This window comes from Electrona antarctica (assembly GCF_951216825.1).
Source record: "Electrona antarctica genome assembly, chromosome: 18".
Lineage (NCBI taxonomy): Eukaryota > Metazoa > Chordata > Actinopteri > Myctophiformes > Myctophidae > Electrona > Electrona antarctica.
This window is the reverse complement of record NC_136799.1, coordinates 22,491,136-22,512,969: the sequence shown is the minus strand read 5'-3', so window position 1 is coordinate 22,512,969 and position 21,834 is coordinate 22,491,136. Positions and strand designations below refer to the sequence as shown.

At 42.8% G+C, this 21,834-nt stretch overlaps 1 protein-coding gene across 1 annotated transcript in view; it reads left to right on the top strand.

Moving 5' to 3' along the window:
* Positions 1–21,834, top strand: part of plekhh1 (pleckstrin homology domain containing, family H (with MyTH4 domain) member 1) — a 44,807-nt gene extending 22,973 nt beyond the window's left edge. Inside the window, exons 13-30 of the mRNA XM_079528437.1 lie at positions 1,592–1,702; positions 2,245–2,331; positions 2,805–2,963; positions 5,596–5,676; positions 6,387–6,566; positions 7,864–7,975; positions 9,648–9,760; positions 12,362–12,538; positions 13,627–13,724; positions 14,833–15,010; positions 15,320–15,475; positions 15,796–15,893; positions 16,082–16,223; positions 16,512–16,651; positions 16,932–17,061; positions 17,519–17,602; positions 19,088–19,234; positions 19,819–21,834. Coding sequence (XP_079384563.1) covers positions 1,592–1,702; positions 2,245–2,331; positions 2,805–2,963; positions 5,596–5,676; positions 6,387–6,566; positions 7,864–7,975; positions 9,648–9,760; positions 12,362–12,538; positions 13,627–13,724; positions 14,833–15,010; positions 15,320–15,475; positions 15,796–15,893; positions 16,082–16,223; positions 16,512–16,651; positions 16,932–17,061; positions 17,519–17,602; positions 19,088–19,234; positions 19,819–19,974 — 2,349 coding nt within the window. The 3' untranslated portion in view covers positions 19,975–21,834. The remainder of the gene's footprint in view (positions 1–1,591; positions 1,703–2,244; positions 2,332–2,804; positions 2,964–5,595; positions 5,677–6,386; positions 6,567–7,863; positions 7,976–9,647; positions 9,761–12,361; positions 12,539–13,626; positions 13,725–14,832; positions 15,011–15,319; positions 15,476–15,795; positions 15,894–16,081; positions 16,224–16,511; positions 16,652–16,931; positions 17,062–17,518; positions 17,603–19,087; positions 19,235–19,818) is intronic.

Genomic DNA, 21,834 nt, shown 5'->3' with positions numbered 1-21,834 from the left:
GAGGACATACAGTAATGCATGCAGAGGAACATGCTATTGTTCCCAGTTCTCTCTCCGCCGAACAGGCACCCTGACAAAACTGTGGGAGTTGCTGGTGCAATGACAATTGAACCCCTAGTTTCCACAGTGGTGTGCAGTAACTTGACCCCTGTGCCACCCGAACACCCACAATTGTCATCTTGCTGTTTGCTGCTGCTCCGTGCTTCTGCCGCTTGCTATAGAGCAAAACAGTAGGTTGTGGTGATGAAGGGTGAGCAGCGAACTTAAGCAACAGTGACAGCAGGAAGAGTATAGAGTGTCGCAGTCCCGCCCCCTGAGAGGGCACCGGAAGAGAATTTCAAAATGTATTTATTTAAAGACCTGTAAGACTCGGACAAAGCCAACAGCCGAGTTGACAAATCATGACAATAAACATTTTTTGGGGGGGCCGAACAAATAATTAGAAAGAAGAAAAACTCTAAAAACAAGAAATGATATAGTCATATTATTACCAGCTGCTTTTATATTTGCGGCGGTGGTGGTCCACAGTTAAAAATAGCAGATGTACAAGCTCCCAACATGGCGAGATATGAATAGGGTGCATTGTGAGCTTGTAGACAGGCTATTTTAATTATTTTTTATTATTATATATTTTGTAAAGGAATGGTTTTGGTCACAGGCCTGGATATACAACCTGGCCTGGCGGGGATATGCCGCTCAGCACTCACAGCAAGTGAGTTATATCAGTGTCAGTCAGTTTGGTCAGATTCAATGCAAATTAGCTACTATGAATTCCACATTCCTGGGTATACAACCTGGCCTGGCGGGGATATGCGCCCGGGCCGCTCAGCAGTGCAGCACCTGTAAAAATAGCAGATCTACAAGCTCCCAACGTGTCAAGATAACAATATGATGCAGCTTGTAGATAGGCTCTTTTAACTGGTATTATTTATTATTATTATTATTATATATTTTTGAAAGGAACGGTTTTGGTCATACAAGGTTTCCACCTGACAGCAATATATGGTTGCTGGATACGATGATGAAGTTGTACTTTGTAGCATAAACTGCTGCTGCTGCTATATTATTATCACAACATGAAGTTATACCATGATGTCGACAAGGCTTACAGGTCTTTAAATAAATACGTTTTGAAACGTCTATGGAAAAATGTATTTGAAATTCTCTTCCGGTGCCCTCGCAGGGGGCGGGACTGCGACGCTCTATACTCTTCCTGCTGTCACTGCTGCTTAAGTTCACTGCTTACCCTCCATCACCACAACCTACTGTTTTGGATCTACTTGTACTGTATGTACTACAATGTAACATCTGCCCTATTGGTAGCACCTAAAAGTCATCACCAAACCAAAATAAATGTATTGCTCATTTTATATTCATAACAAATATTTGTATTCAATTCATGAGTTGTCCTAACTCTTGACTGAAATGGATGCCGTGTGAATATGGTCAATGGTTTCCACAGAATGAGATAATATTAAAGATGATTGAAACTCAAATTAACTACTAACCTAAACGCATGACAGTCTGAGCCATCAGATTGTCATGCTTTGCGGTCAGTTGTGTTGAATCAGGTTCTCTCGTGTGTATGTAGGAGATGTTGGAGAAATCTGGTTACCTGCTGAAGATGGGCAGTCAAGTCAAGGCCTGGAAACGACGCTGGTTCATCTTGAGGAATGGCGAAATACTCTACTACAAATCTCCTGTGAGTCTGCCTCGCTCTCACTCGCTCCAGACGATACTTGGGTGGTGGTGGTGGTGGGGAAGATCTCGTATCCAAGCAACCTCAAAAGTGAAACAGAACCTCCTCAGTCAACAGTAGGGCCATTCAACCGATGTGAAGTGAAGACACATTTACATAACTGTGACATCATCCATGCTGTTTCAATTTCATGCTTGTGCACAACGTCCCGTGCAACCTCCCGATGCATCCAGTGGTGGAGGCCACAGTTTCGTCATTTTGACGGAGGATGAACCACATGCAAGGATGGGCTGATTCCACAGATCACTGCAAAACCTTTAGTGAATTAGCTAATTGTGTGTGTCCCTCCCTATGTGTAATGTATGTGGTAGCAGCTAACACTGTGTGTGTGTGTGTGTGTGTGTGTGTGTGTGTGTGTGTGTGTGTGTGTGTGTGTGTGTGTGTGTGTGTGTGTGTGTGTGTGTGTGTGTGTGTGTGTGTGTGTGTGTGTGTGTGTGTGTGTGTGTGCGCGTGTGCGTGTGCGTGTGCGATGTGTGTTTCTTCAGAGTGACGTAATCAGGAAGCCTCAGGGCCAGATGGAGCTGAACTCGTCGTGCCGTATCGCGCGTGGAGAAGGAGCGCAGACATTCCAGGTGAATGTGCACAGTACACATCTGAAACTGGTACATCCATTAGTACCAGTTACATTCAACTATCATATGATTGAACAATCACTTAACTGCATTTAAGGACACACACCCAGAAGTGCACACAAGCACACACATGCGCACGCACGCACAGACTCACGCACGCACACAGCCACACACTCACAGACACACGCACACACACAATGAACACAACACGTAGAGACACACACGGTGCGCACACATGCACACACTGAATCCCCTTCCTAAAGCAGTGTGTTGGGCTTTGCATTCCAGAGAAGCGGCTTAAGATGACATAAGGTACAGCATGGCTGTGGAATGTTTTCCCGGCTTTGTTGGAAACTGATTCTCATCTTCTCTCTGACGTGATGATGATGCTATCTCGCTCTGCTTTTGCGTTGCGTTTTTCCCAAATGTCTTCTTATCTTCCCCTGTTTTTGTTTTCTCGTTAATTTCATCAGTTGATTACAGAGAAGAAGACCTTCTACCTGACAGCCGACTCCCCCAACATCCTGGAGGAGTGGATCCGCGTTCTGCAGAACATTCTCAAAGTCCAGGCCAGCGGCCCCGTCACCGTGGAGACCACCGCCAAGCCCACCGTGAGAGGCTGGCTGACTAAGGTCAGGGGTTCAGAGGTCACTGGGTCGGGGTCGTAGTCAGCATGAAGTTGAAGATTCTCACAGTTCTTGTGATCGTGTCACTCGCTGAAAATCTGCTCTTTTCGGCAAGTGACACAGTCGTACTGTACAACAATGACACAGTCGTACTGTACAACAATGTATAAATGAGGCTCAATATGAATGAGCTGTGCATTGTATACAGTAGTATGCTATTTAGATAGTAATTCATATTGTATATATTTTGTAATTTTGTACCTTTTCGTAAATCCATTACCTAGTCCTGGGATTCTCAACGTTTTTGGCTGGGGACCCCTGGAAATGCTTTGGCCATGTCTTGTGACCCCCGCCCCCCTCCTCCCCACCCCCAATACAAATTGAAGGCTACAATAACCTTAATAATAGAGACAATACATCATAATAAATACTGAAACCAGATATAATCATTAAGGAAAGTTTATGCATGTACATGTGTACTATGTAAACTCTTAATTTTTAGTTTTTTTTTTAACTTTTTTTAATTTAAATATTACTTATTTTTTTGTTTTGTTGTGATAATCCGCCCTACTATAGAGTGTGCTGACGATATAAGGAGTTCCTCCCTGTCCCCAGTTAACCCCTGGGGTAAAAAAACCTGTAGGTTTCGTTTTTGGTTATACGTGGCCCAGCCTTCATCCAATCAGGATAGAGAGGGGCCTTCCGCCAATCATGATCGAGCGGGGGCGGGCCTTGGTGTGCATGCTGTTGGCCTGTTGCGTGTCTCCAAACTGTAGTGCGTGCATGTGCACATCTTGTTACCGTGGGGTGACCGGTAACAAGATTAAAGGAGCATTCACTGAATGCTCCTTTAAGGAAAGGAATAGGAAAATTGTCAGATATTCAAATATTTCTGATAAGAGTAGAGGTAAAATATAGAAGACTCATGATGCATAAAAAGAGGAAACCAACGTTTCCTTCAGGGAATGAAGTGAAATAGAGTGAACATATATACTACCTACATATGTACATATCGTTGCTGTCGGGTGGAAAACTCATATGTCCCAAACTGTTAATAAAGTTAGAATATGGAGATGGGAGGTTTCTGCGATGATATACAAGCAGTTCAGATGTAGCAAAATAAAAGTAGTCCTGTGTGGAAGGACAGTTACGGGCTCACAGCGCATTACGGTATGGTTTAACATTGTTTAAGGCAATCAGATAGGACTTTTCTGTTTGGGTATGTATGGACTGTCAAGGCCAGAAAGTCATTTTTTGACACTCAGTAGGCGTTCCCGCATAATGTCCAGGTATAATGAATGATGATGTCACGCGCATACCCTATTCAAATGAGAGAGGTCTGTGAGGTCGCAGCCAGATTCTCGGACATCGGGACACGGCTATTGTGGCAGAACCGTTGGAATGTCAAATCCTCAGTGTTAACCGCTCGAACACGAGCGTACCTTTTCTGCGCATTTTACTCAATCGTGTGAGTTGTCTTCGCTGAGGTCTGTCTGCCCATTAGCTAGGGTTGAGATTGATGCTCAGACGGACCCATTGACATCAGAGGAGTGTGGTTGACAAGTCTCTGACAGATGACTGACAGCCCCTGGCTGGCTAATGATTGATCCCTCCCTTCCGCCCCATTAGCTTTGATCTACAGGCTATGACGTGATGAGAATGAAAGGGTAGCCAATCTCGTGCGGCCTCGCGCCACACACTTAACCTCAGTGACCCGTAGTTAGCTGATGAACAGCTGGCTTTGTGTTGCAGGCCTCCTCCGGTGACATCATTGCCCTCACTCGGATTTCTAAGCCCTGCTTGAAAACATTCCATCTATGATGAATGATTATCTTCACCATCCCAGGTTCGAAATGGATTTTCGGCATGCAGGTGAATCAGGGTGGGAAGTGAGTGCACTGTACAGTTGTGCCTTTTTTCAACTGGCAGGAATCAGCTGTTGCTTGATTCACGTTACTCAGCTCAGTTGAAAAGTTTGAAGTTGCTTGAAGTTACTGGAGTAGGAGCTCTAACGTTCTGCACACCCAGCTGTAGAGTCCCAGGAGGACACCTACATGTCAGACCTGGAAAGAATGATTTCCTTTCCTGACTTACAACATCTGTCCTGTCGGACTACAACATCTGTCCTGTCAGACTACAATAGTAGTCCACAGACTACAATAGACTTGAGTCACTGTAGTCAGGCGATAGTCTTGAAATTGAGTGGCCGTATAGAAGAGTGGATAGAGTGACCATCTGGAAAGGAAGGTTGCCAGTTCGACCCCTCGGCCCACCAGACTATATTGAAGTGTCCCTGAGCAAGGCACTTGCCCATAACAACTCCCCCTGTGCCCTCATCTACCCATCTGAGTCACCTGATCTACTGGCTGAATACAGAAAATAATTTCCCCTCCCTGGGGACCAGTAAATAGTACTATACCCTTTCCCTTTCCTTTGTCTCTCACATGCTCAGTTCAGAGTTATACGACAAAATTGGCAGGGTTAGATATATTCTTCTTTGTAGTAGAATATTGAAAGAATAAAATAAATGTCTTTGTTGGATGAATTGCAGTTTCAACAGATCACATTTAAAACTAACTCACATGAAAATAGATTAATGCCAATTCTATTAACACCAATTCTCTCTCTACACTTTCAGGTCAAACATGGACACTCCAAGCTGGTGTGGTGCTCTCTGGTTGGAAAAGTGTTCTATTACTATCGCAACCAGGATGACAAGGTTGGTATTCAAAAACAGTTTTAGAACTTGTTTTCACAGCATTGCAGTTGGATTCCCTCCTTTTTAATGTTTAACTTATGTAAGAACTACCAGCTGACTGATCTACAGTACATGTGATTTGTTTTTGTTTTTCTAACAGCAATTCATTTCTAATGGGACGTTACACATTAAAATCCTCTGTGATAATTTATCCATTTGGAACTCTGAGCTAACCTATATACTTAGTTGGCCCCCAGCCTCTATACTAGGTCGGTTACTTTTTCGCCTAAACACATCTCTTTGGGAAAAATAGCTGATTTTGCCCTCAGAATAGATTACTTTTCTTGTAACCACTGCCGCTCTGACTTCTGGTGCGAAATCCACTCAAAACAACATCATAGAAAACAAAGGTGATGGATCGCACACAGTGCCAAGAGTAACCTTAATTATCTTTATTTTCTACATCATAGACAGACGTTTCGGCTATCCCACCCCCCACTGATGAAGGTTGAAGTCTTTGATGTAGAAAATAAAGATAATTGAAGATTACTCTTGGCACTGTGTGCGATCCATCACCTTTGTTGTTCTATGATGACCTCAGAATAGGGACACTAAGGTTAAAGTGGGTAAATTAATCCTGAGGATTTGACGGTATACCCATGATCTCCATGTCTTTTTCCATGTTGTCTTGTGTTTCTGATGACATGCTGGTGCCTTGTTCGGAACATCAGCTCCCTCTGGGCCAGCTGCGTGTGCGGGAGGCATCCGTGGAAGAGGTGGACCGCTCCTGTGATTCAGACGAAGACTACGAAGCTGGGAGCCGAGGTTTCCTGTCGTCTCACTGCACGCTGGTGGTCCAGCCCCGAGAGCAAAGCCCCACCTACCTGCTCATTGGCACCAAGCAGGAGAAGGTACGTACCAGATAAGGCCAGTGGTGGAAAACGTTCTCACATTTTTCCTCAAATAAAAGTATCAATACAGCAATGTATATATACACTGTTTACAAGTAGAAGTCCTGTGTTCAAAAAATTCTTGAGTAAAAGTACAAAAGTAGGCCTGGGCCATGGCTCAGTGGTCCAGGCACCTTGGCTGGTAATCCAGTCTGGCAGTGTGCCGCGGGTTCGACTCCCGATCCTGACGGCCTTTACTGCATGTCTCCCCCCATCTCTCTCCCCATTTCCTGTCAGCCTACTGTCTGTCCCTCCATAAAATATATAAAATAAAGGCGAAAGCCACATAAAAAATACAAAAAAAGTACAAAAGTATTGGTATCAAAATATACTACAAACTCACAATTCGACACATTGTGAGCTTGTACATTTTCGAATGGCCAAAATGTATATAGGACTGAAGTAACTGACGTTTTCAAATAATTGTAACGGAGTAAAAGTACATTATTTGTCTCCGAGATGCTGTGGAGTAGAAGTAAAAGTATAGACAATTGGAAATACTCCAGTAAAGTAAAAGTACCTCAAAATGGTATTTAAGTACTTTACTTCAGTACAGTTACTTTCTCCCATTGGATAAGGCCTGTTAGCTCAGCTGGTGAGAGCTCCCACCCAGAGCATGACATCAGAGCAAAATGGTGGCCTTGTGAATGTCCAGTGATGCAAAAGTTGCACTGTTGCATGTTTAGAAACCGTAATGTTTCTTGAATTTCCCCCAATTAAAGTATAATCTAAGATTCTTTTATCTTCCACTGACCTTTTTGTAATTCATTTAACTTTTATCATTTCATTTTGTAATTTCCCCATTATGTACCTGAATTATCTTGGTCGCTGAAAGAATTGTATCCCCTGCAGGGATCAATACAGTGCAATCTAGACTAGTATATAAAGACTAGGCATGTGAATGAAAAGGCAGGTTTCTATGTCCACTTCAACAGCATGAAATTCCAAAAATACATTTCAGCATGTAATTATCCAAAACTTTTGTTCCCTGCTTTTGTTCAAAAGAAGTGCCCTGAACTGAAAACGTGACATGTCGGATCATCCTCACAGTGATATGCCATTACTGTGTGCCTGTCCAAAATGAGAAAATCATAATCCAGAAATCTAAATTGAAATACCATGCTGCTGTCTGAATTCTGGATTTAATTTTCTCCTTCAGAGTTGCTGTCATCCTCCAACATTTTTCTTTTTCAGTAACAGTCCATCCTGCTCATTTAGTTTTGACTTACATTCTACCATGATCTGTTCTCTGTGCCAGGACACATGGCTGTACCACCTGACAGTGGCAGCTGGCAGCAGTGCCAACTTCAAGGTGGGGACAGAGTCTGAGCAGCTCATTGGTAAACTCCTGGATGCAGAAGGAGCCCCAGGTGAGACATCCCTCACCCAAATTGCACAAAGTGCACATTTGCTACAGCTGTCCATGGCGCTTGTATGCACCTGCATGAGAGTACGGTACATATATCTACAATATTGGGTGAATACATGAATGAATAACATACCATTACATTGTTGAACTCTGGTTCACACTGGGAACATGCGAAAGAGAGCTGCATAGAGAGGGGATAGTTACTGTGGGTATAACCGACCCACACAGACGCCTCACTACCACTTGGGCTCTGCTTTCAAGTGTGAATGCTTAACACAGGGTTTAGTGTAAGCTGAGGGTTAATGAGTATGAGTATGAACTATGAAATGACTGTATCTCCCGTCCGTCCGTTAGTTAGTCACCCACGCCTCCATATGGTCACGCCTCATGACATCACGTCCCCATATATATGGTCATGCCTCGTGACATCACGCCTCCATATATGGTCATGCCTCGTGACATCTTAAACCCTTAGATCTCCATATATGGAGCTGACCTGTTCTGACATTCCATGTGTTGATCTTTCCCACCCGTCCTTCCTGTTCTGACATTCCATGTATTGATCTGACCTCAACAAACCCTGTACACTGTACAAGACACGCTCCATATATGGCCAGTACAGAATTCATTCCATATGTTGATCTGACCCCCCATGCCAAAGCGCCAGCGCTCACCCAGCAGTCTGCCGTCTGCCGTCACCCAGGCGGATGCATGCACACAAAGTCGCTTCTCGCCCTCAGGGCGTCTTACTGGTGATAATAACTGAGGCATTTGAATCTTTTATTAATGACATCTTTTATCATCATCATCATCATCACCTTTATTTATACTCGGAATACAGTTGAGGGCAAGCCCTCATTGTCAATGTAGCCGAGGTTTACAATACACAAAATACAGTCAAAAAACAATACATCAAACAACATTATAAATCAGGATAAATTACAAAGGAACTTTATACAGAACAAACATCAGTAAAATAGATACATTTTTATGAATGTTGTTACTCAGCACAGCGGAGTGCTTTCTCAATAACGTTTTATTAAATAGAATAAAAAGATATGTTTGAGAAATCAAATTCAGCCCAATAGATTGAGCCTTAGGAAAGTATCTGCGGGAGAGGACCAATATTTAGTCAGCAGATGTTACATGTTATTTTATCCAGGCCCACTGAACGCCTTAATCCATTGAGACCTGGAACGCATCCATGTCACGTTAGCGTTTAACCACATTAACCATTAACCCATTTTGGGGCGGGAACCCCTTTTGGTGTTTTAAACATTGTTATAATTTAGCTATTGAAAAATAGCAGATCTACAAGCTCATAGCGCGCCACCGAGTGGCGCGCTATGAACTTGTAGGTCTGCTATTTTTGAAAAATCGTTAAAATGTGCCTCAAATCTTTCCGAAAATTGTCATGATTTAGAAAACTTTTTTTTTTAAATTTCGACGTCAGGCCTGAATGGGTTAATCTAGACTGCAGACAGTGTTTATGACTGTCTGTGTCAATGATTGTCAGCTGTTGGGTCACTACTGTTTTGAAACTCAATACTGTGTGTGTGTGTGTGTGTGTGTGTGTGTGTGTGTGTGTGTGTGTGTGTGTGTGTGTGTGTGTGTGTGTGTGTGTGTGTGCGCGTGTGCGTGTGCATGTGTGCGTGTCTTCTACTCATTTCCAGACTCTGCGCTGTGGAAGAGTGAGGCCTTATGTTTCAGTAAGGAGGGTCTCAGATCCCCTCTCACCACTCTGCCATCTGAAGCTCTGCAGACTGAGGCTCTCAAACTCTTCAAGGTCTGTCTGTCTCTGCTACGGTTACAATGTAGGCATTTAGCAGACGCTCTTGTCCGGAGCGACTTAACAACAAGCACGGTAATCACATGCATCTAATGGAGAGACAGTGTATTGCCTCAGTTATTATCATTACATATTCTCTCACATTGTGGTCAAGAAAAAACAAGTAACACAAATGACCAAGGGCAGGTTTCTCTCTCCTGCCACGTCTCTCTCTCTCTCTCTCTCTCTCTCTCTCTCTCTCTCTCTCTCTCTCTCCCTCTCTCACATACACACTCACACTCACTCTCTAGGCTTCTCCTTTTGTCCCTCTCTCAACTTGTCCCGGCTCTATTGTACTTGCTTTCCCATTCTACTTTCCATCATCATCCATTCCCCCGCCACCCCTTTCCCCCGTACCCCCATTTCAGTCCCTTCATCAGTTGAAGAAGCCATTGTCCATCGTTGCCCAGGCGGTCCTCACTGTATGGCTGTATGCCCCTTCCCTGTCTCTCCCCTCATACTGTTGGATACGCTCCATGCTCTCTCTGTCTCTCTCTCTCTCTCTCTCTCTCTCTCTCTCTCTCTCTCTCTGAGGCCTGTGTGACAGATCAAAGCACCAGAGACAGGGGCCTCCATCTCATTAAAAGTGTGGAAGAGAGATAATGGCCTTGATTATCTGCTCTGATTGAGGCTAACCGCTCCTCTGGTTTACCGCTGTGTGTTTAAAGAGCTGGGAGACCAGGGCTCCCCTAGACAGGCAGCAGTGTTTAGTTCTGTTACTTTTAGTTTAGTTTCAGAATGATAAAATAAAATGAAGGCAATAAATCAAAATGGAATTATGAGAGATACTATACAGGTAAGTATACTCCCATATAAAATATATGGGAGAATGTGTTATATTAACAACATATTTGTGTAACGGCAAAATAGAAAAATACGGAAATAATAAGTAAGTGTAGAAGACAGGAGTGGTATTTTATCGACAAATATACTTATACTTTATATAGTATGGATAGATGAAAACGTTCAACGTTGTGTGTTATTCACACTGTGCTGTGGAAGCATGAGAAGAGAGATCATGGCAAAAGGAGAAGAGCAGGAAGTTGGAGGCGAAGGGACCTTGATCTTGCGTAGTGGAAATATCCTGTTCCTCTTTGTAATGTCTGAGGTGGCCACACATAATGCACCCACCCCGTAAGCCCACTCACTCCCCTGTGTCCTATTCATGCTCCAGAGAGCTCTCCACTACAGCAGGGACCTGGTTTCACTCTGTGGGATGGCAAGATGAATGGAGCGCGTCTCCCTTTGACCACCCAACCTTACAAACATTCCCATACGCGCACAAAAGGAAATGAGAAAAGAAGAAAGAAAAAAAAACATAGAACTGACACTTCTTTCAACTCTAACCCCGTTTTCAGAACGTTGAAGGGTATACACTTTTTTTACCTCCCCTGTCCTCGGTGAAGTATTCATGAATTTGACAGGACCGATGAGAATGATGAAACGGGTCCTTTGTTTGCATCCATCTTGTGGCATTAAAAGACAGCGGTCACTTCAAAGAATAATCAAGTTGGGGAATTGTCCATCCTTACAGGGGTGTCTTACAATGAGAAACTGCTCCTGCTGCATCATTTGACAGTGTGATAAATGTATTTTTATGGCATGGTTTGGATTTCCAAAACAAGTTTCACACAAGTTTCACAACTGTGTGTGTTAGTGCCTCCACCTGGTGGTAGCTCTGATTATTGTATGTTTTAAGCTTTAAGTTTGTTTAAATAGAACACCTGTTGCAAGAGTAGAATTAGCTCATGCTCCAGTTTACATTCTAAGCAACCAAAAGTGAAATATTTTTGAAACATTTTAACAACACAAATCTTGTATGGGGGTCCCTGGCACAAAATAATTTCAAATGGAGTTACAAATACAAATTCATTAATCTGGGGGTCCTTGACATGAAACATTAGGAAGGAAGACCAAATATGCAACTACACTGTAGGAACAAGCCCCCAATAAAACGCAACCACCAAATGTACAAGCAACTTTACAGAGGTTCAGCCTGCAGTGAGACATTTTCTTAGTTTTATAGTTATTAATTAATTAATTAATTAATTAATTAATTAATTAATTAATTAATTAATTAATTAATCAATCACCTCACTTCAATCCCAATACGATAATGATTGAAACAGATTTGGTTACGTCACCATCAACAGCCAATATTCTTGGTGACGTAACTAAGGTACGTTTCAAGGTTGGTATAAGGTCAATAACGGGTCTAAAGGATTTAGAATAGCAGAGAGCTGCAGGACTCAGAGCAGCAGTCTTACCCAGGCATCAGCAGAGAGCTTTACGACTCAGAGCAGCAACAGTCGTTGCGGTGATGCCAGTGGTGAGCGCACCTCATGGTGCGTTATGCTTGCGCACAAGTAGGCCATATATGGGCTACTTGTGTGCAAGGCGCAAGTTGGCATCTCGAGAGAGTGCATTTCTAGTTGCACTCTGTCATCGGCACTTCGCCCCAAATTCCTGGTGTGCGTTTCTTTTTCATAGCACATAATGAATGATGAACAGATTAAGTCATTGTTATTGAGCTGTTTTTGACTATGTCCTCCTCTGCAGTCCTGTCAACTGTTCATCAACGTGCTGGTGGAGTCCCCATCCATCGACTACCACACATCGCTGGCCCAGAATGCATTGCAAGTGTGCCTGACCCACCCAGAGCTGCAGAATGAGATGTACTGTCAGCTGATTAAACAGACCAACCAACGGACGCCAAACAATTACTCCCTCACACAGGTCAGACTGGTTTCAACCGTGCACGCACGCACGCACGCACGCACGCACGCACGCACGCACGCACGCACGCACGCACGCACGCACGCACGCACGCACACACACACACACACACACACACACACACACATATACTACCATAGGGCTCTGAGCCAGAGCATAGGAAAAGCATTGCTTTGAAGAATGCGTGGGTACAAATGTGGAGGAATGCTATTTGGGGATGATTAAGGCCGATGGTGACCATCATTAGCCCTAGTTGGCTAGAGGTGGAGAGTGCAACGATCTTCTTGATAGAGTAGAGTAGCATTTTGCTTATGAGGTGGGCTCTAAGTTGAAAAATCACACCTGTGTGAAGTGAGGGGTGCTCTTATCATCGTACATCATCCATTCCTTGTCAATGGGAATTTAGTCTTTGTGTAGGACAAAAATAGCCGATACGGACTCCTAAATGCAAGTTACTGTAGTTGCTAGAACAGCGGCGAGAATGGCCGCTAACAAATGCACTTTGTAAACCAATCCTGTCACCGACTGCCCCAATATGAAGGACCACCCTAAAGACTCCTTGCATTGCTCCTGCAATGCAGTTTACTCTGTTAACACTGTTACTGTTACAGTGTATAAGTAAGTAAGTAGCCTTGCCGAGCCATGAGGCCCATAGGGCAGGAGCCTATCTCCTGTTTCTGTAGCGTGAGGCAGCTTGATGTACAAGTACACCCCCTGGACATGACGCTAGTATGTCGCAGGGACAACTGTTACACTGTTACAGTGTATAGATGTAACCAAATGGACCCGTAGAGTACATTAACACTGAGGATGATTAAACTGTGTACTACTACCCCAGTTGCCATATCATTTTTGGGGTTGGGCTTGACATGAAATATTGAGCACCACTGATACAGAAACATACGTAGGTATTTCAGAAAACTGTCAGAATTTAGTAGACGTTTTTAAAATGTCGACGTCAGGACTAAACGGGTTAAGCTGATATTAGAACCTGAAAAGCGAGACAGCAACTCCATGTGTCTGAGAAAGAGTAGCTCCTTCATTCATGTATTGATGGGTTTTCCATGTCTCGTGTTCTCTGTGTGCAGTGCTGGCAGCTGATGTCTCTGTGCGTGGCTCTCTTCCTGCCCCAGCAGCACTTCCTGTGGTACTTGAGACAATACCTGCAGAGAAATGCTGACCCAAGGTGAGCTGCTTCTTTATTCACTTCCTCTATTCCTAGAAGCTGTACTGTACATGTACATGTACATGGACATGGACATCACACACTCACCATTAATCCATTGAGACCTGGAACGCATCCATGTCACGTTAGCGTTTAACCACATTAACCATTAACCCATTTTGGGGCGGGAACCCCTTTTGGTGTTTTAAACATTATGTTATAATTTAGCTATTGAAAAATAGCAGATCTACAAGCTCATAGCGCGCCACCGAGTGGTGCGCTATGAACTTGTAGGTCTGCTATTTTTGAAAAATCGTTAAAATGTGCCTCAAATCTTTCCGAAAATTTTCATGATTTAGAAAACTTTTTTTTTTAAAATGTCGACGTCAGGCCTGAATGGGTTAATAGCTCGATTCTCCTCATTCAAAATAAAAACATGACGTTCCAGCCAGGAGGCTGTCATCATCAGATAACAAAACAGACAAAGATGTGCGGTGATTGCCGATTGGCTGGTGCATATTGGAACCCCATGAACCAATAGTTTGGGGGTGGGCACATGCAGGGAGACAGAACAGTCAATAAGCATAGACTCGTTTTGGAGTTATCAACCTTACAAATAGTATGGCTTTTATCTTCTTTGTTTATGAAAGGCAATACATATTCAACAAGCATTATACAGTACAGTATGTGCTGTTGTGATTGAAATGTAGGGTAAATCACTGTATAATTCTTTCTAAGAATTTTATAGCAAATTTTTCAGGGTTGACTGATATACATTTGCATAATTTCACATTTTGATGGATGCATTTTCATTGTATTGGATGCACTTTCATTGTATTCATAAGAGTGTGTCAATATACACAGTTAATTGACCCATAAGTCAGAGTGTACAAGTGGAACCAAATGGATCCTGTACACTCTCAGAGGTAATTAATACTCAGGATTTTACATTTATTTGTGTGTGTGTGTGTGTGTGTGTGTGTGTGTGTGTGTGTGTGTGTGTGTGTGTGTGTGTGTGTGTGTGTGTGTGTGTGTGTGTGTGTGTGTGTGTGTGTGTGTGTGTGTGTGTGTGTGTGTGTGTGTGTGTGTGCGCGCGCGCGTGCATGCGTGTGTGCGTGCGCACTTTTAGGAGTGAGGTTGGGAAGTTTGCAGTATACTGTCAGAGGTCAGTGGAGAGGACCTTACAGAATGGGGAGAGGGAGGCTAAGCCGTCTCGTATGGAGATTGTGTCCATCCTGCTCAGAAACCCATATCATCATTCCTTGCCCTTCAGTATCCCTGTTCACTTCATGAACAGCACTTACCAGGTAATACACACAGACGTACACAACCATTTACTTGACTTAATGGTACGCTAATCTGACTCGCTTAAGGCCCTTGCACCCACAGTGAAATGCATTTTTTTTATTGGACAATCAGTTTTTAATGCATCCAGAAAATCACAGAAATCTGGGTTCAGTTGAAAACATTATGCACCGTTGCAGTAGCAATTCCAGAGTAGGTGTGCAATAGGTCATAGAGAACACCTTATCTCACTCATGTTGCATTTTCAACCTAATTGACTTTCTGTATTGGCAGACAGGTGCAGGTGAACAGTGTCCTTTCTTCCATTGCAGGTGGTGGGTTTTGATGGGTCCACAACTGTGGAGGAGTTCCTCAACACTCTGAACCAGAGGGTGGGCATGAGGAAGCCTCAGCTGTCTGGGTTCGCTCTCTTCACCGACGACCCTTCTGGCAAAGACCCTGAGCACTGCCTGCAACCGTCTGCCAAGGTGAAACCTCTGCCCGGGCTCTGGACAGGGCCCCTGCCCAGTGTCCATATATGGAGCTGGCCTGTTCTGACATCATTCTGATGTCTGCATAGACTCCATATTTGAGCATGCCTGACAAAGAACTCCGTATATGGGTATAAAAGGGACAGACATAATATCTGGGTGGGGCATGCATTTCCAACTTGCATCATTCCAAGTAGGCCAGTGCCCAACGGGCACCGCTCTAGTACTGTTAATTTTCACTTCCGGTTTTTGTCTTTTCAGATAACATTTTGAAGTGCACTGTCTCTGAATTCTGATTTCATATTCCCTTTTGCTAGATCTGTGATGTAATTTCCAAGTGGGAGCAGGCCCTGAAAGAGTTGCACCCTGGGAAGTATGAGGGCACAAGAATTGTCCGTCTTACATACAAGAGCAGGTAGGATTTCTGTATTTGTATAAAATACAGAAGGTATTATTATTGGCTTATTATTGCACATATGTATCACATAAAATAATTATTATTATCTGTTTGATTGCTTGCTTGATTGATTGAATACTTTATTCTCCATTTCAGTCTCTGCTTCTGCTTAATACTGTGTGTTGTCAACCCATCTTTTCATGCAGGCTGTGTTTTCGGGCTCACGCAAAGGGAGAAACAGAACGAGAGCGCCTCCTGCTGGCTTACCAGGTGAACGATGAAGTCCACCAGGGACACTTCCCTGTGAACAAGGAGCTGGCTCTGGAGGTGGCTGCCCTCATGGTTCAGGTGGGGAAAAGTCATCTGATCTGCATACAAGCACAATGTTAATCAGTCAAATCAAATACATTTATTACCCCACACTCAAAATTAGTTTGGTCACTTTTGAGTGTGAGGTTACAGTAGCTTCCACTGTTACAGTGCGTGCGTGCGTGCGTGCGTGTGTGCAGCCGTGCCAGTGTGTGTGTGTTTCTGTTTTCTCTCATCGACAGACAGTGACATCTGTGTCCTGTGTAATTGACAGCCTTGCTCTGGACTTGAGATCAGCAAGTGTAATTTTCTTCCCTCCATTCCCAGGTTGAACATGGTGATCTGGAGCGACCGGCGACCTCCTCTCCTGCTTCTCCTCAGCCTAAATCCCAGCTGGTTCTTCTGCAGGTGCTAGAGCGCTTCTACCCCAAACGCTACAAACAGGACTGCTGTAATGAGCAGCTCAGGTAAAACACGCATTGTTCACATATATCACATTATATATATATATCACATTCTCATCCACGGGCAACTTATCTTTATTCTTTGTTGTGATATTATGTAATTATCAGAAACAATATGTAATAAAATAATTGTGACCGTGTCTCCTTCACCCTCAAAATCGTGTTGTGAGCTTGCAGATCTGCTATTTTCTCTGATGGTTGGTCCCCGGAATAGGGCGATGGGGTTCATGTGATTAAAGACTCCACTATAAACAAAATATTTTGTGTTTTAACCCCATTTCAGGGACCTTGCTGAACGTCTGGCCACTAAGTGGTCTGTGCTTCGTGGGTGCAGTGCATCTGAGTGTGTGAGAATATATCTAACTGTAGCTCGGAAGTGGCCTCTATTTGGCGCTAAACTCTTCAGTGCTAAGGTAAACGCTGAAATAGATTCCTTATCACTCCTAACCATCTTTGTTTCATTATATGCCTCATTGTGACTTGTTTTCATGGATTAAAATTCAATTCAATTAATACACTCCTTTTGTCAAATATGCAAGACATGCCTTGACTGGTTGCATGCTTGTCTAATGTCTATCATGCTGTAAAACAGGACTCGTGAGACATGATTGAAGCTTGCTAGCATGACTAACTTTCAACCTGGCTTCTCTATTTTGGGCATGTCATTAAAGGTGAATGTGGGTTTTCTTTATAGCGAATATATAGCCTATCTACTAACTCACTCGTGTGTTGGGATGTAGCGATTTGTGAGCTTGTGGGTCAGCTATCTTATATTATATATATCTTATATTCGGCATATGCCAAAGTACAGTATATACTGTAGCCTGTAGGGCTCAAGTGGTTAACTTTATTTGTGCTTCCTGTCCATAGCCGGTCCCGCCCTCTCCTGTTGAACAGAGTCAGGTGTGGCTAGCTGTCAATGAGGATGGATTGTGTGTTCTGGACTACACCATGGTAAGTCTACAGCAGGGAAACGGTTTACATCAGTGGTCAATGAGGATGGATTGTGTGTTCTGGACTACACCATGGTAAGTCTACAGGATGGATTGTGTGTTCTGGACTACACCATGGTAAGTCTACAGCAGGATGGATTGTGTGTTCTGGACTACACCATGGTAAGTCTACAGGATGGATTGTGTGTTCTGGACTACACCATGGTAAGTCTACAGATGGATTGTGTGTTCTGGACTACACCATGGTAAGTCTACAGATGGATTGTGTGTTCTGGACTACACCATGGTAAGTCTACAGATGGATTGTGTGTTCTGGACTACACCATGGTAAGTCTACTGTCAATGAGGATGGATTGTGTGTTCTGGACTACACCATGGTAAGTCTACTGTCAATGAGGATGGATTGTGTGTTCTGGACTACACCATGGTAAGTCTACAGGATGGATTGTGTGTTCTGGACTACACCATGGTAAGTCTACAGCAGGGAAACGGTTTACAAACCTTTTAATTTCAAGGACCCCCATAACTCTGAGAGTGTACCAATGGAACCAAATGGACCTGTGGATACATTTGTAGTACACAATATGTCATTTAAAATAGTATAAACTTTAACGATAACTGTAGCTGTGAACGATTTAGTTTGGAACACTTTCAGCGTGACTTTATGAACGATAGAAACACTGACAGCCAATCAAACCCACCTGAAGGACATCTGGGATGCAATCGGGCTCATGCTCACCCAGAATCACGTCAGTGAGTTATATTCTAAACGATTATTGATTAGTTATGGTTTTAGTTAACGCTATAGCTGATAGGCTAGCTGGAATTATACCCCTCAGGCAATCATCTCTAATAATAAATAATAATATTGGGTCCTCAGTCAGGTCCATGACAGAAACGTTGCCTTTTAAGGTTTTCTCTATTGAGCAAATGAAGACGACAGGCTTCTGTTTAATATATTTAAAAAAAAGTTAAGCCTCATGGATTCACAGGTTTAAAACTAAAGGTTTGGATTGCAGGCCAGGCCACAGCTGCAGAAGTTTGTTGACCCTCTGGTCTGGAATGATTTTTCTTCTGTGGTGTTTGGAAACACCAGAGCTCCACAGGAAAGCAAAAATGACCAATGACTGACTCAACGCCCTTGACCCCAAGGGACCTAGCAGTTCCAACATATAAATGTTAGCTAGAGCTCTGTAATTTTCGGCAGCTTGTTCCTTAATTTTCGTTTCTCGGTTTGGCCTCAGCCTCACTCATGTGCTCTCATGTAACGCTTATGGTAAAAGAGAAAGAAATTCACAATAAATCATTGGAAATTATGTTACGCTTCTTTGCACTCAATTTGTACCTTACACATACACACAAAAAGGACCACCAGAATAGTTTCTGACATGAATTACATGGTCTATTCTGGGTCGAGAGTAAAAACGGACTGTTCCACGTTTCATTTTTACTGTGTGTTTCACACTGAAAATCCTTTGTTTTTTAGCACACCCTGATCACGTACTCCTATCAGTCTGTCATTACCTTTGGTGGATGCCGCGAGGACTTCATGGTGGTCGTAAGCCAGCAGAGGGAGCCAGGAGTTGGGAAGAAGAGTGTGGAGAAGCTGATGTTTGCAATGGCCAAACCTAAGGTAAGCTTTCCTGTTGTACATCTGGACAAATGTTCAGGCGGAGATTGATTTGTGGACAGTCTCCGACCTTCAAATGCTGAGCCAAGTTTCCCCTTTTCTGCAACGCTAGTCCAGGTCATTATTTATCACTTGGCTAGATGATCTAAGGCATTAACAACGGAGGCGTTAAGTAAACCATGGGTTGGTGAAATCAGTTCTCAAACTGCTGAAGTGTTATGAGGGTTTTCTAATAACTGACGACGGTAAGCAAGGGAAAAGCAAACTTGAACTTTGTCTTTATTCAACCCTCATGAGATAGGATTACACTCAACTACCTTGGGCTAATGGAGAAAGCAGCTTGATCTTGTATATATTGCAGACAATCTCAAAGGGGCCTTAGCGCAGAGTCACATTACTACAGAAGGACGTGCTAATAAGGTTGAGCACTAGTTCAGTTGCATTTCTAAAGGTTTTCACATCAGCTTTGAGAGATCCTGTGTGACCAAGTGTGCATTTCCCAGCTCCCCAGAATCAAATGAAACAAATATTAATAATGGCAAAGCTATTATCCCCAATTTGATCTTACCTGTCCTTCCCCTTCCCAGATCCTGGAATTGACTTTACTCATGGCGAGCTACATCAACTACTGGACCCCGATCCTGCCGTCTTCCTCCCACCACCAGCCCCAGGGCCACTGGGATGTAGACAGTCGGCACTTCCCCTCCATGAACTACACCACCAAGGGCCCAACACTACTGTGAACTGCATAAATGACCACCTCTTAAAGGTGCACCTTAGTGGCAGTAAAACTGTTAAACCACAGGGTATGACAGGGAGAGGACTGTACTCGTTAACACTCACGGACGGTATATAAGAATGCAGCATCGTTTTACCCTCATTTTTATTTATATTTTCCAGAATCTGTGGTATGTATGAAGATTTACATTCAGAGATATTAATGCTCATTTGGACTGTATTTATTTATATACAACAAAAGGGTGATCCAACTCTGCTTTGTTTACTGTAGGTGTACATTAAGATAACTTCCTTCCTTAAAGATCGAGCCTTGGAAAAATGTTATTTAAAGGAGAACAGAGAGCCTAGGACTGGCTGCCACTTGTTGAACTTCCACTTGGCGAGAAGTCGTTTTAGTAGCAGGCCACACCTCCCTGTCAGGCCACGCCTCCCTGTCTTGCCTTTGCCCTCGCGTTCATCTATTCCAGTCTTCCAGACCTCAGCCTTTTTACTATGAAAAAGTAAAAATGTGTTGCTTTCATGCTCTTTTATACTTAATATGGAACGGGTGTGGTTGAAAATACCCCTTAGAAGTTAGCATGGCAACGTCATTATGTCATTCATTGTGATTGATCACTGGTACACGCTCCTCCATAGACTACCTGATGGAATGGGATTTGCTACTTTATACTTTGTCATATGACCATGTTTCAGCTAATAATAATTACTTATTTTGACACAGAAGTATACATAATGCTTAAGCGGTACTGTATTATCGGAAAGGGACCTGTTGAAATTCACTGATACAGCATAGTGTGCATTAACACAAATTCTGTGGCTAGTTTTTCATACTTTCCAATTAGATTGTAATTGTACATTTGAATTGTAGATGTAATCTGCATCTAATATTAATCTATTTGTATATAGTTGTCTTCATAGCATTGAAGAAAAACTGTTCCATTTTGTCATTCCCATCATAGCAACCAGACCCAGGTCAAATTGTCAGACAATTCTTAAGTAGCATTTGTTTGAACCTACTGAGTAACAATTGAGTGGGGTATCCAGTACCACATCACAACAAATCAGTTCATGTCAGCTATGTTATCAACCACAAGTATGCTACAGTACGGTCTAAACTTTTCAGCCACTCAAACTGATGGTGTGGTACTATACACCCGTTTGGCACTTAGGGGTTGTTTTTTTTTGTCTACAACCAATATGGCATTCAACTTGTGGTACATGACAACACATTTTGTGGGTTTGCAATGTTGTAATATGTATAATATCAAGAGGTGTCTAGGAAAGTTTAGTTTAGTTTTTTGTTAGTTTGCTGTAGAATAGATAAAGAATTCCTTATTCCTTTGACAACACTAACATAGCCACTCACTAAGCCACTTTAACCCTGGTGTCCAAATTTGGACAAAATTATAATAATAATTCACAATTTTCAAAAATGTATAGAAAATAGCTGATTAACAAGCTCACAATGCGGTGCATCACGATGGGTTATAGTGAGTTTGTAGATCAGCTATTTTCTAAATAATAATACAAAGTTTGTGGTTAAGGGTTAAGAGTGGGCACAGAATAGAGCTACCAAAATGTTTTGATGACTTGAAATGTTTGGATAGAACCACTGTCTTGGTCAGTTCCCTCGTAGTTATTTATTTAATTTCCAACATTTTGGGGCTTTTGCTTAAAGGTACCTTCTGTTTTCCAGAATTGTCAGTTATATTTAGAAAGTTACATGATTTTTGACCGTTTGCTTCATGTAGCAGAATAATTTAAGAGCAAACTATATTTGTTACTATGTGAAAGAGATTGTTTTGAGTGTAATGTTTGTAGCGGTGGATGTGTAATGTATGTGTGTGTGGACAATAAAATAGCTG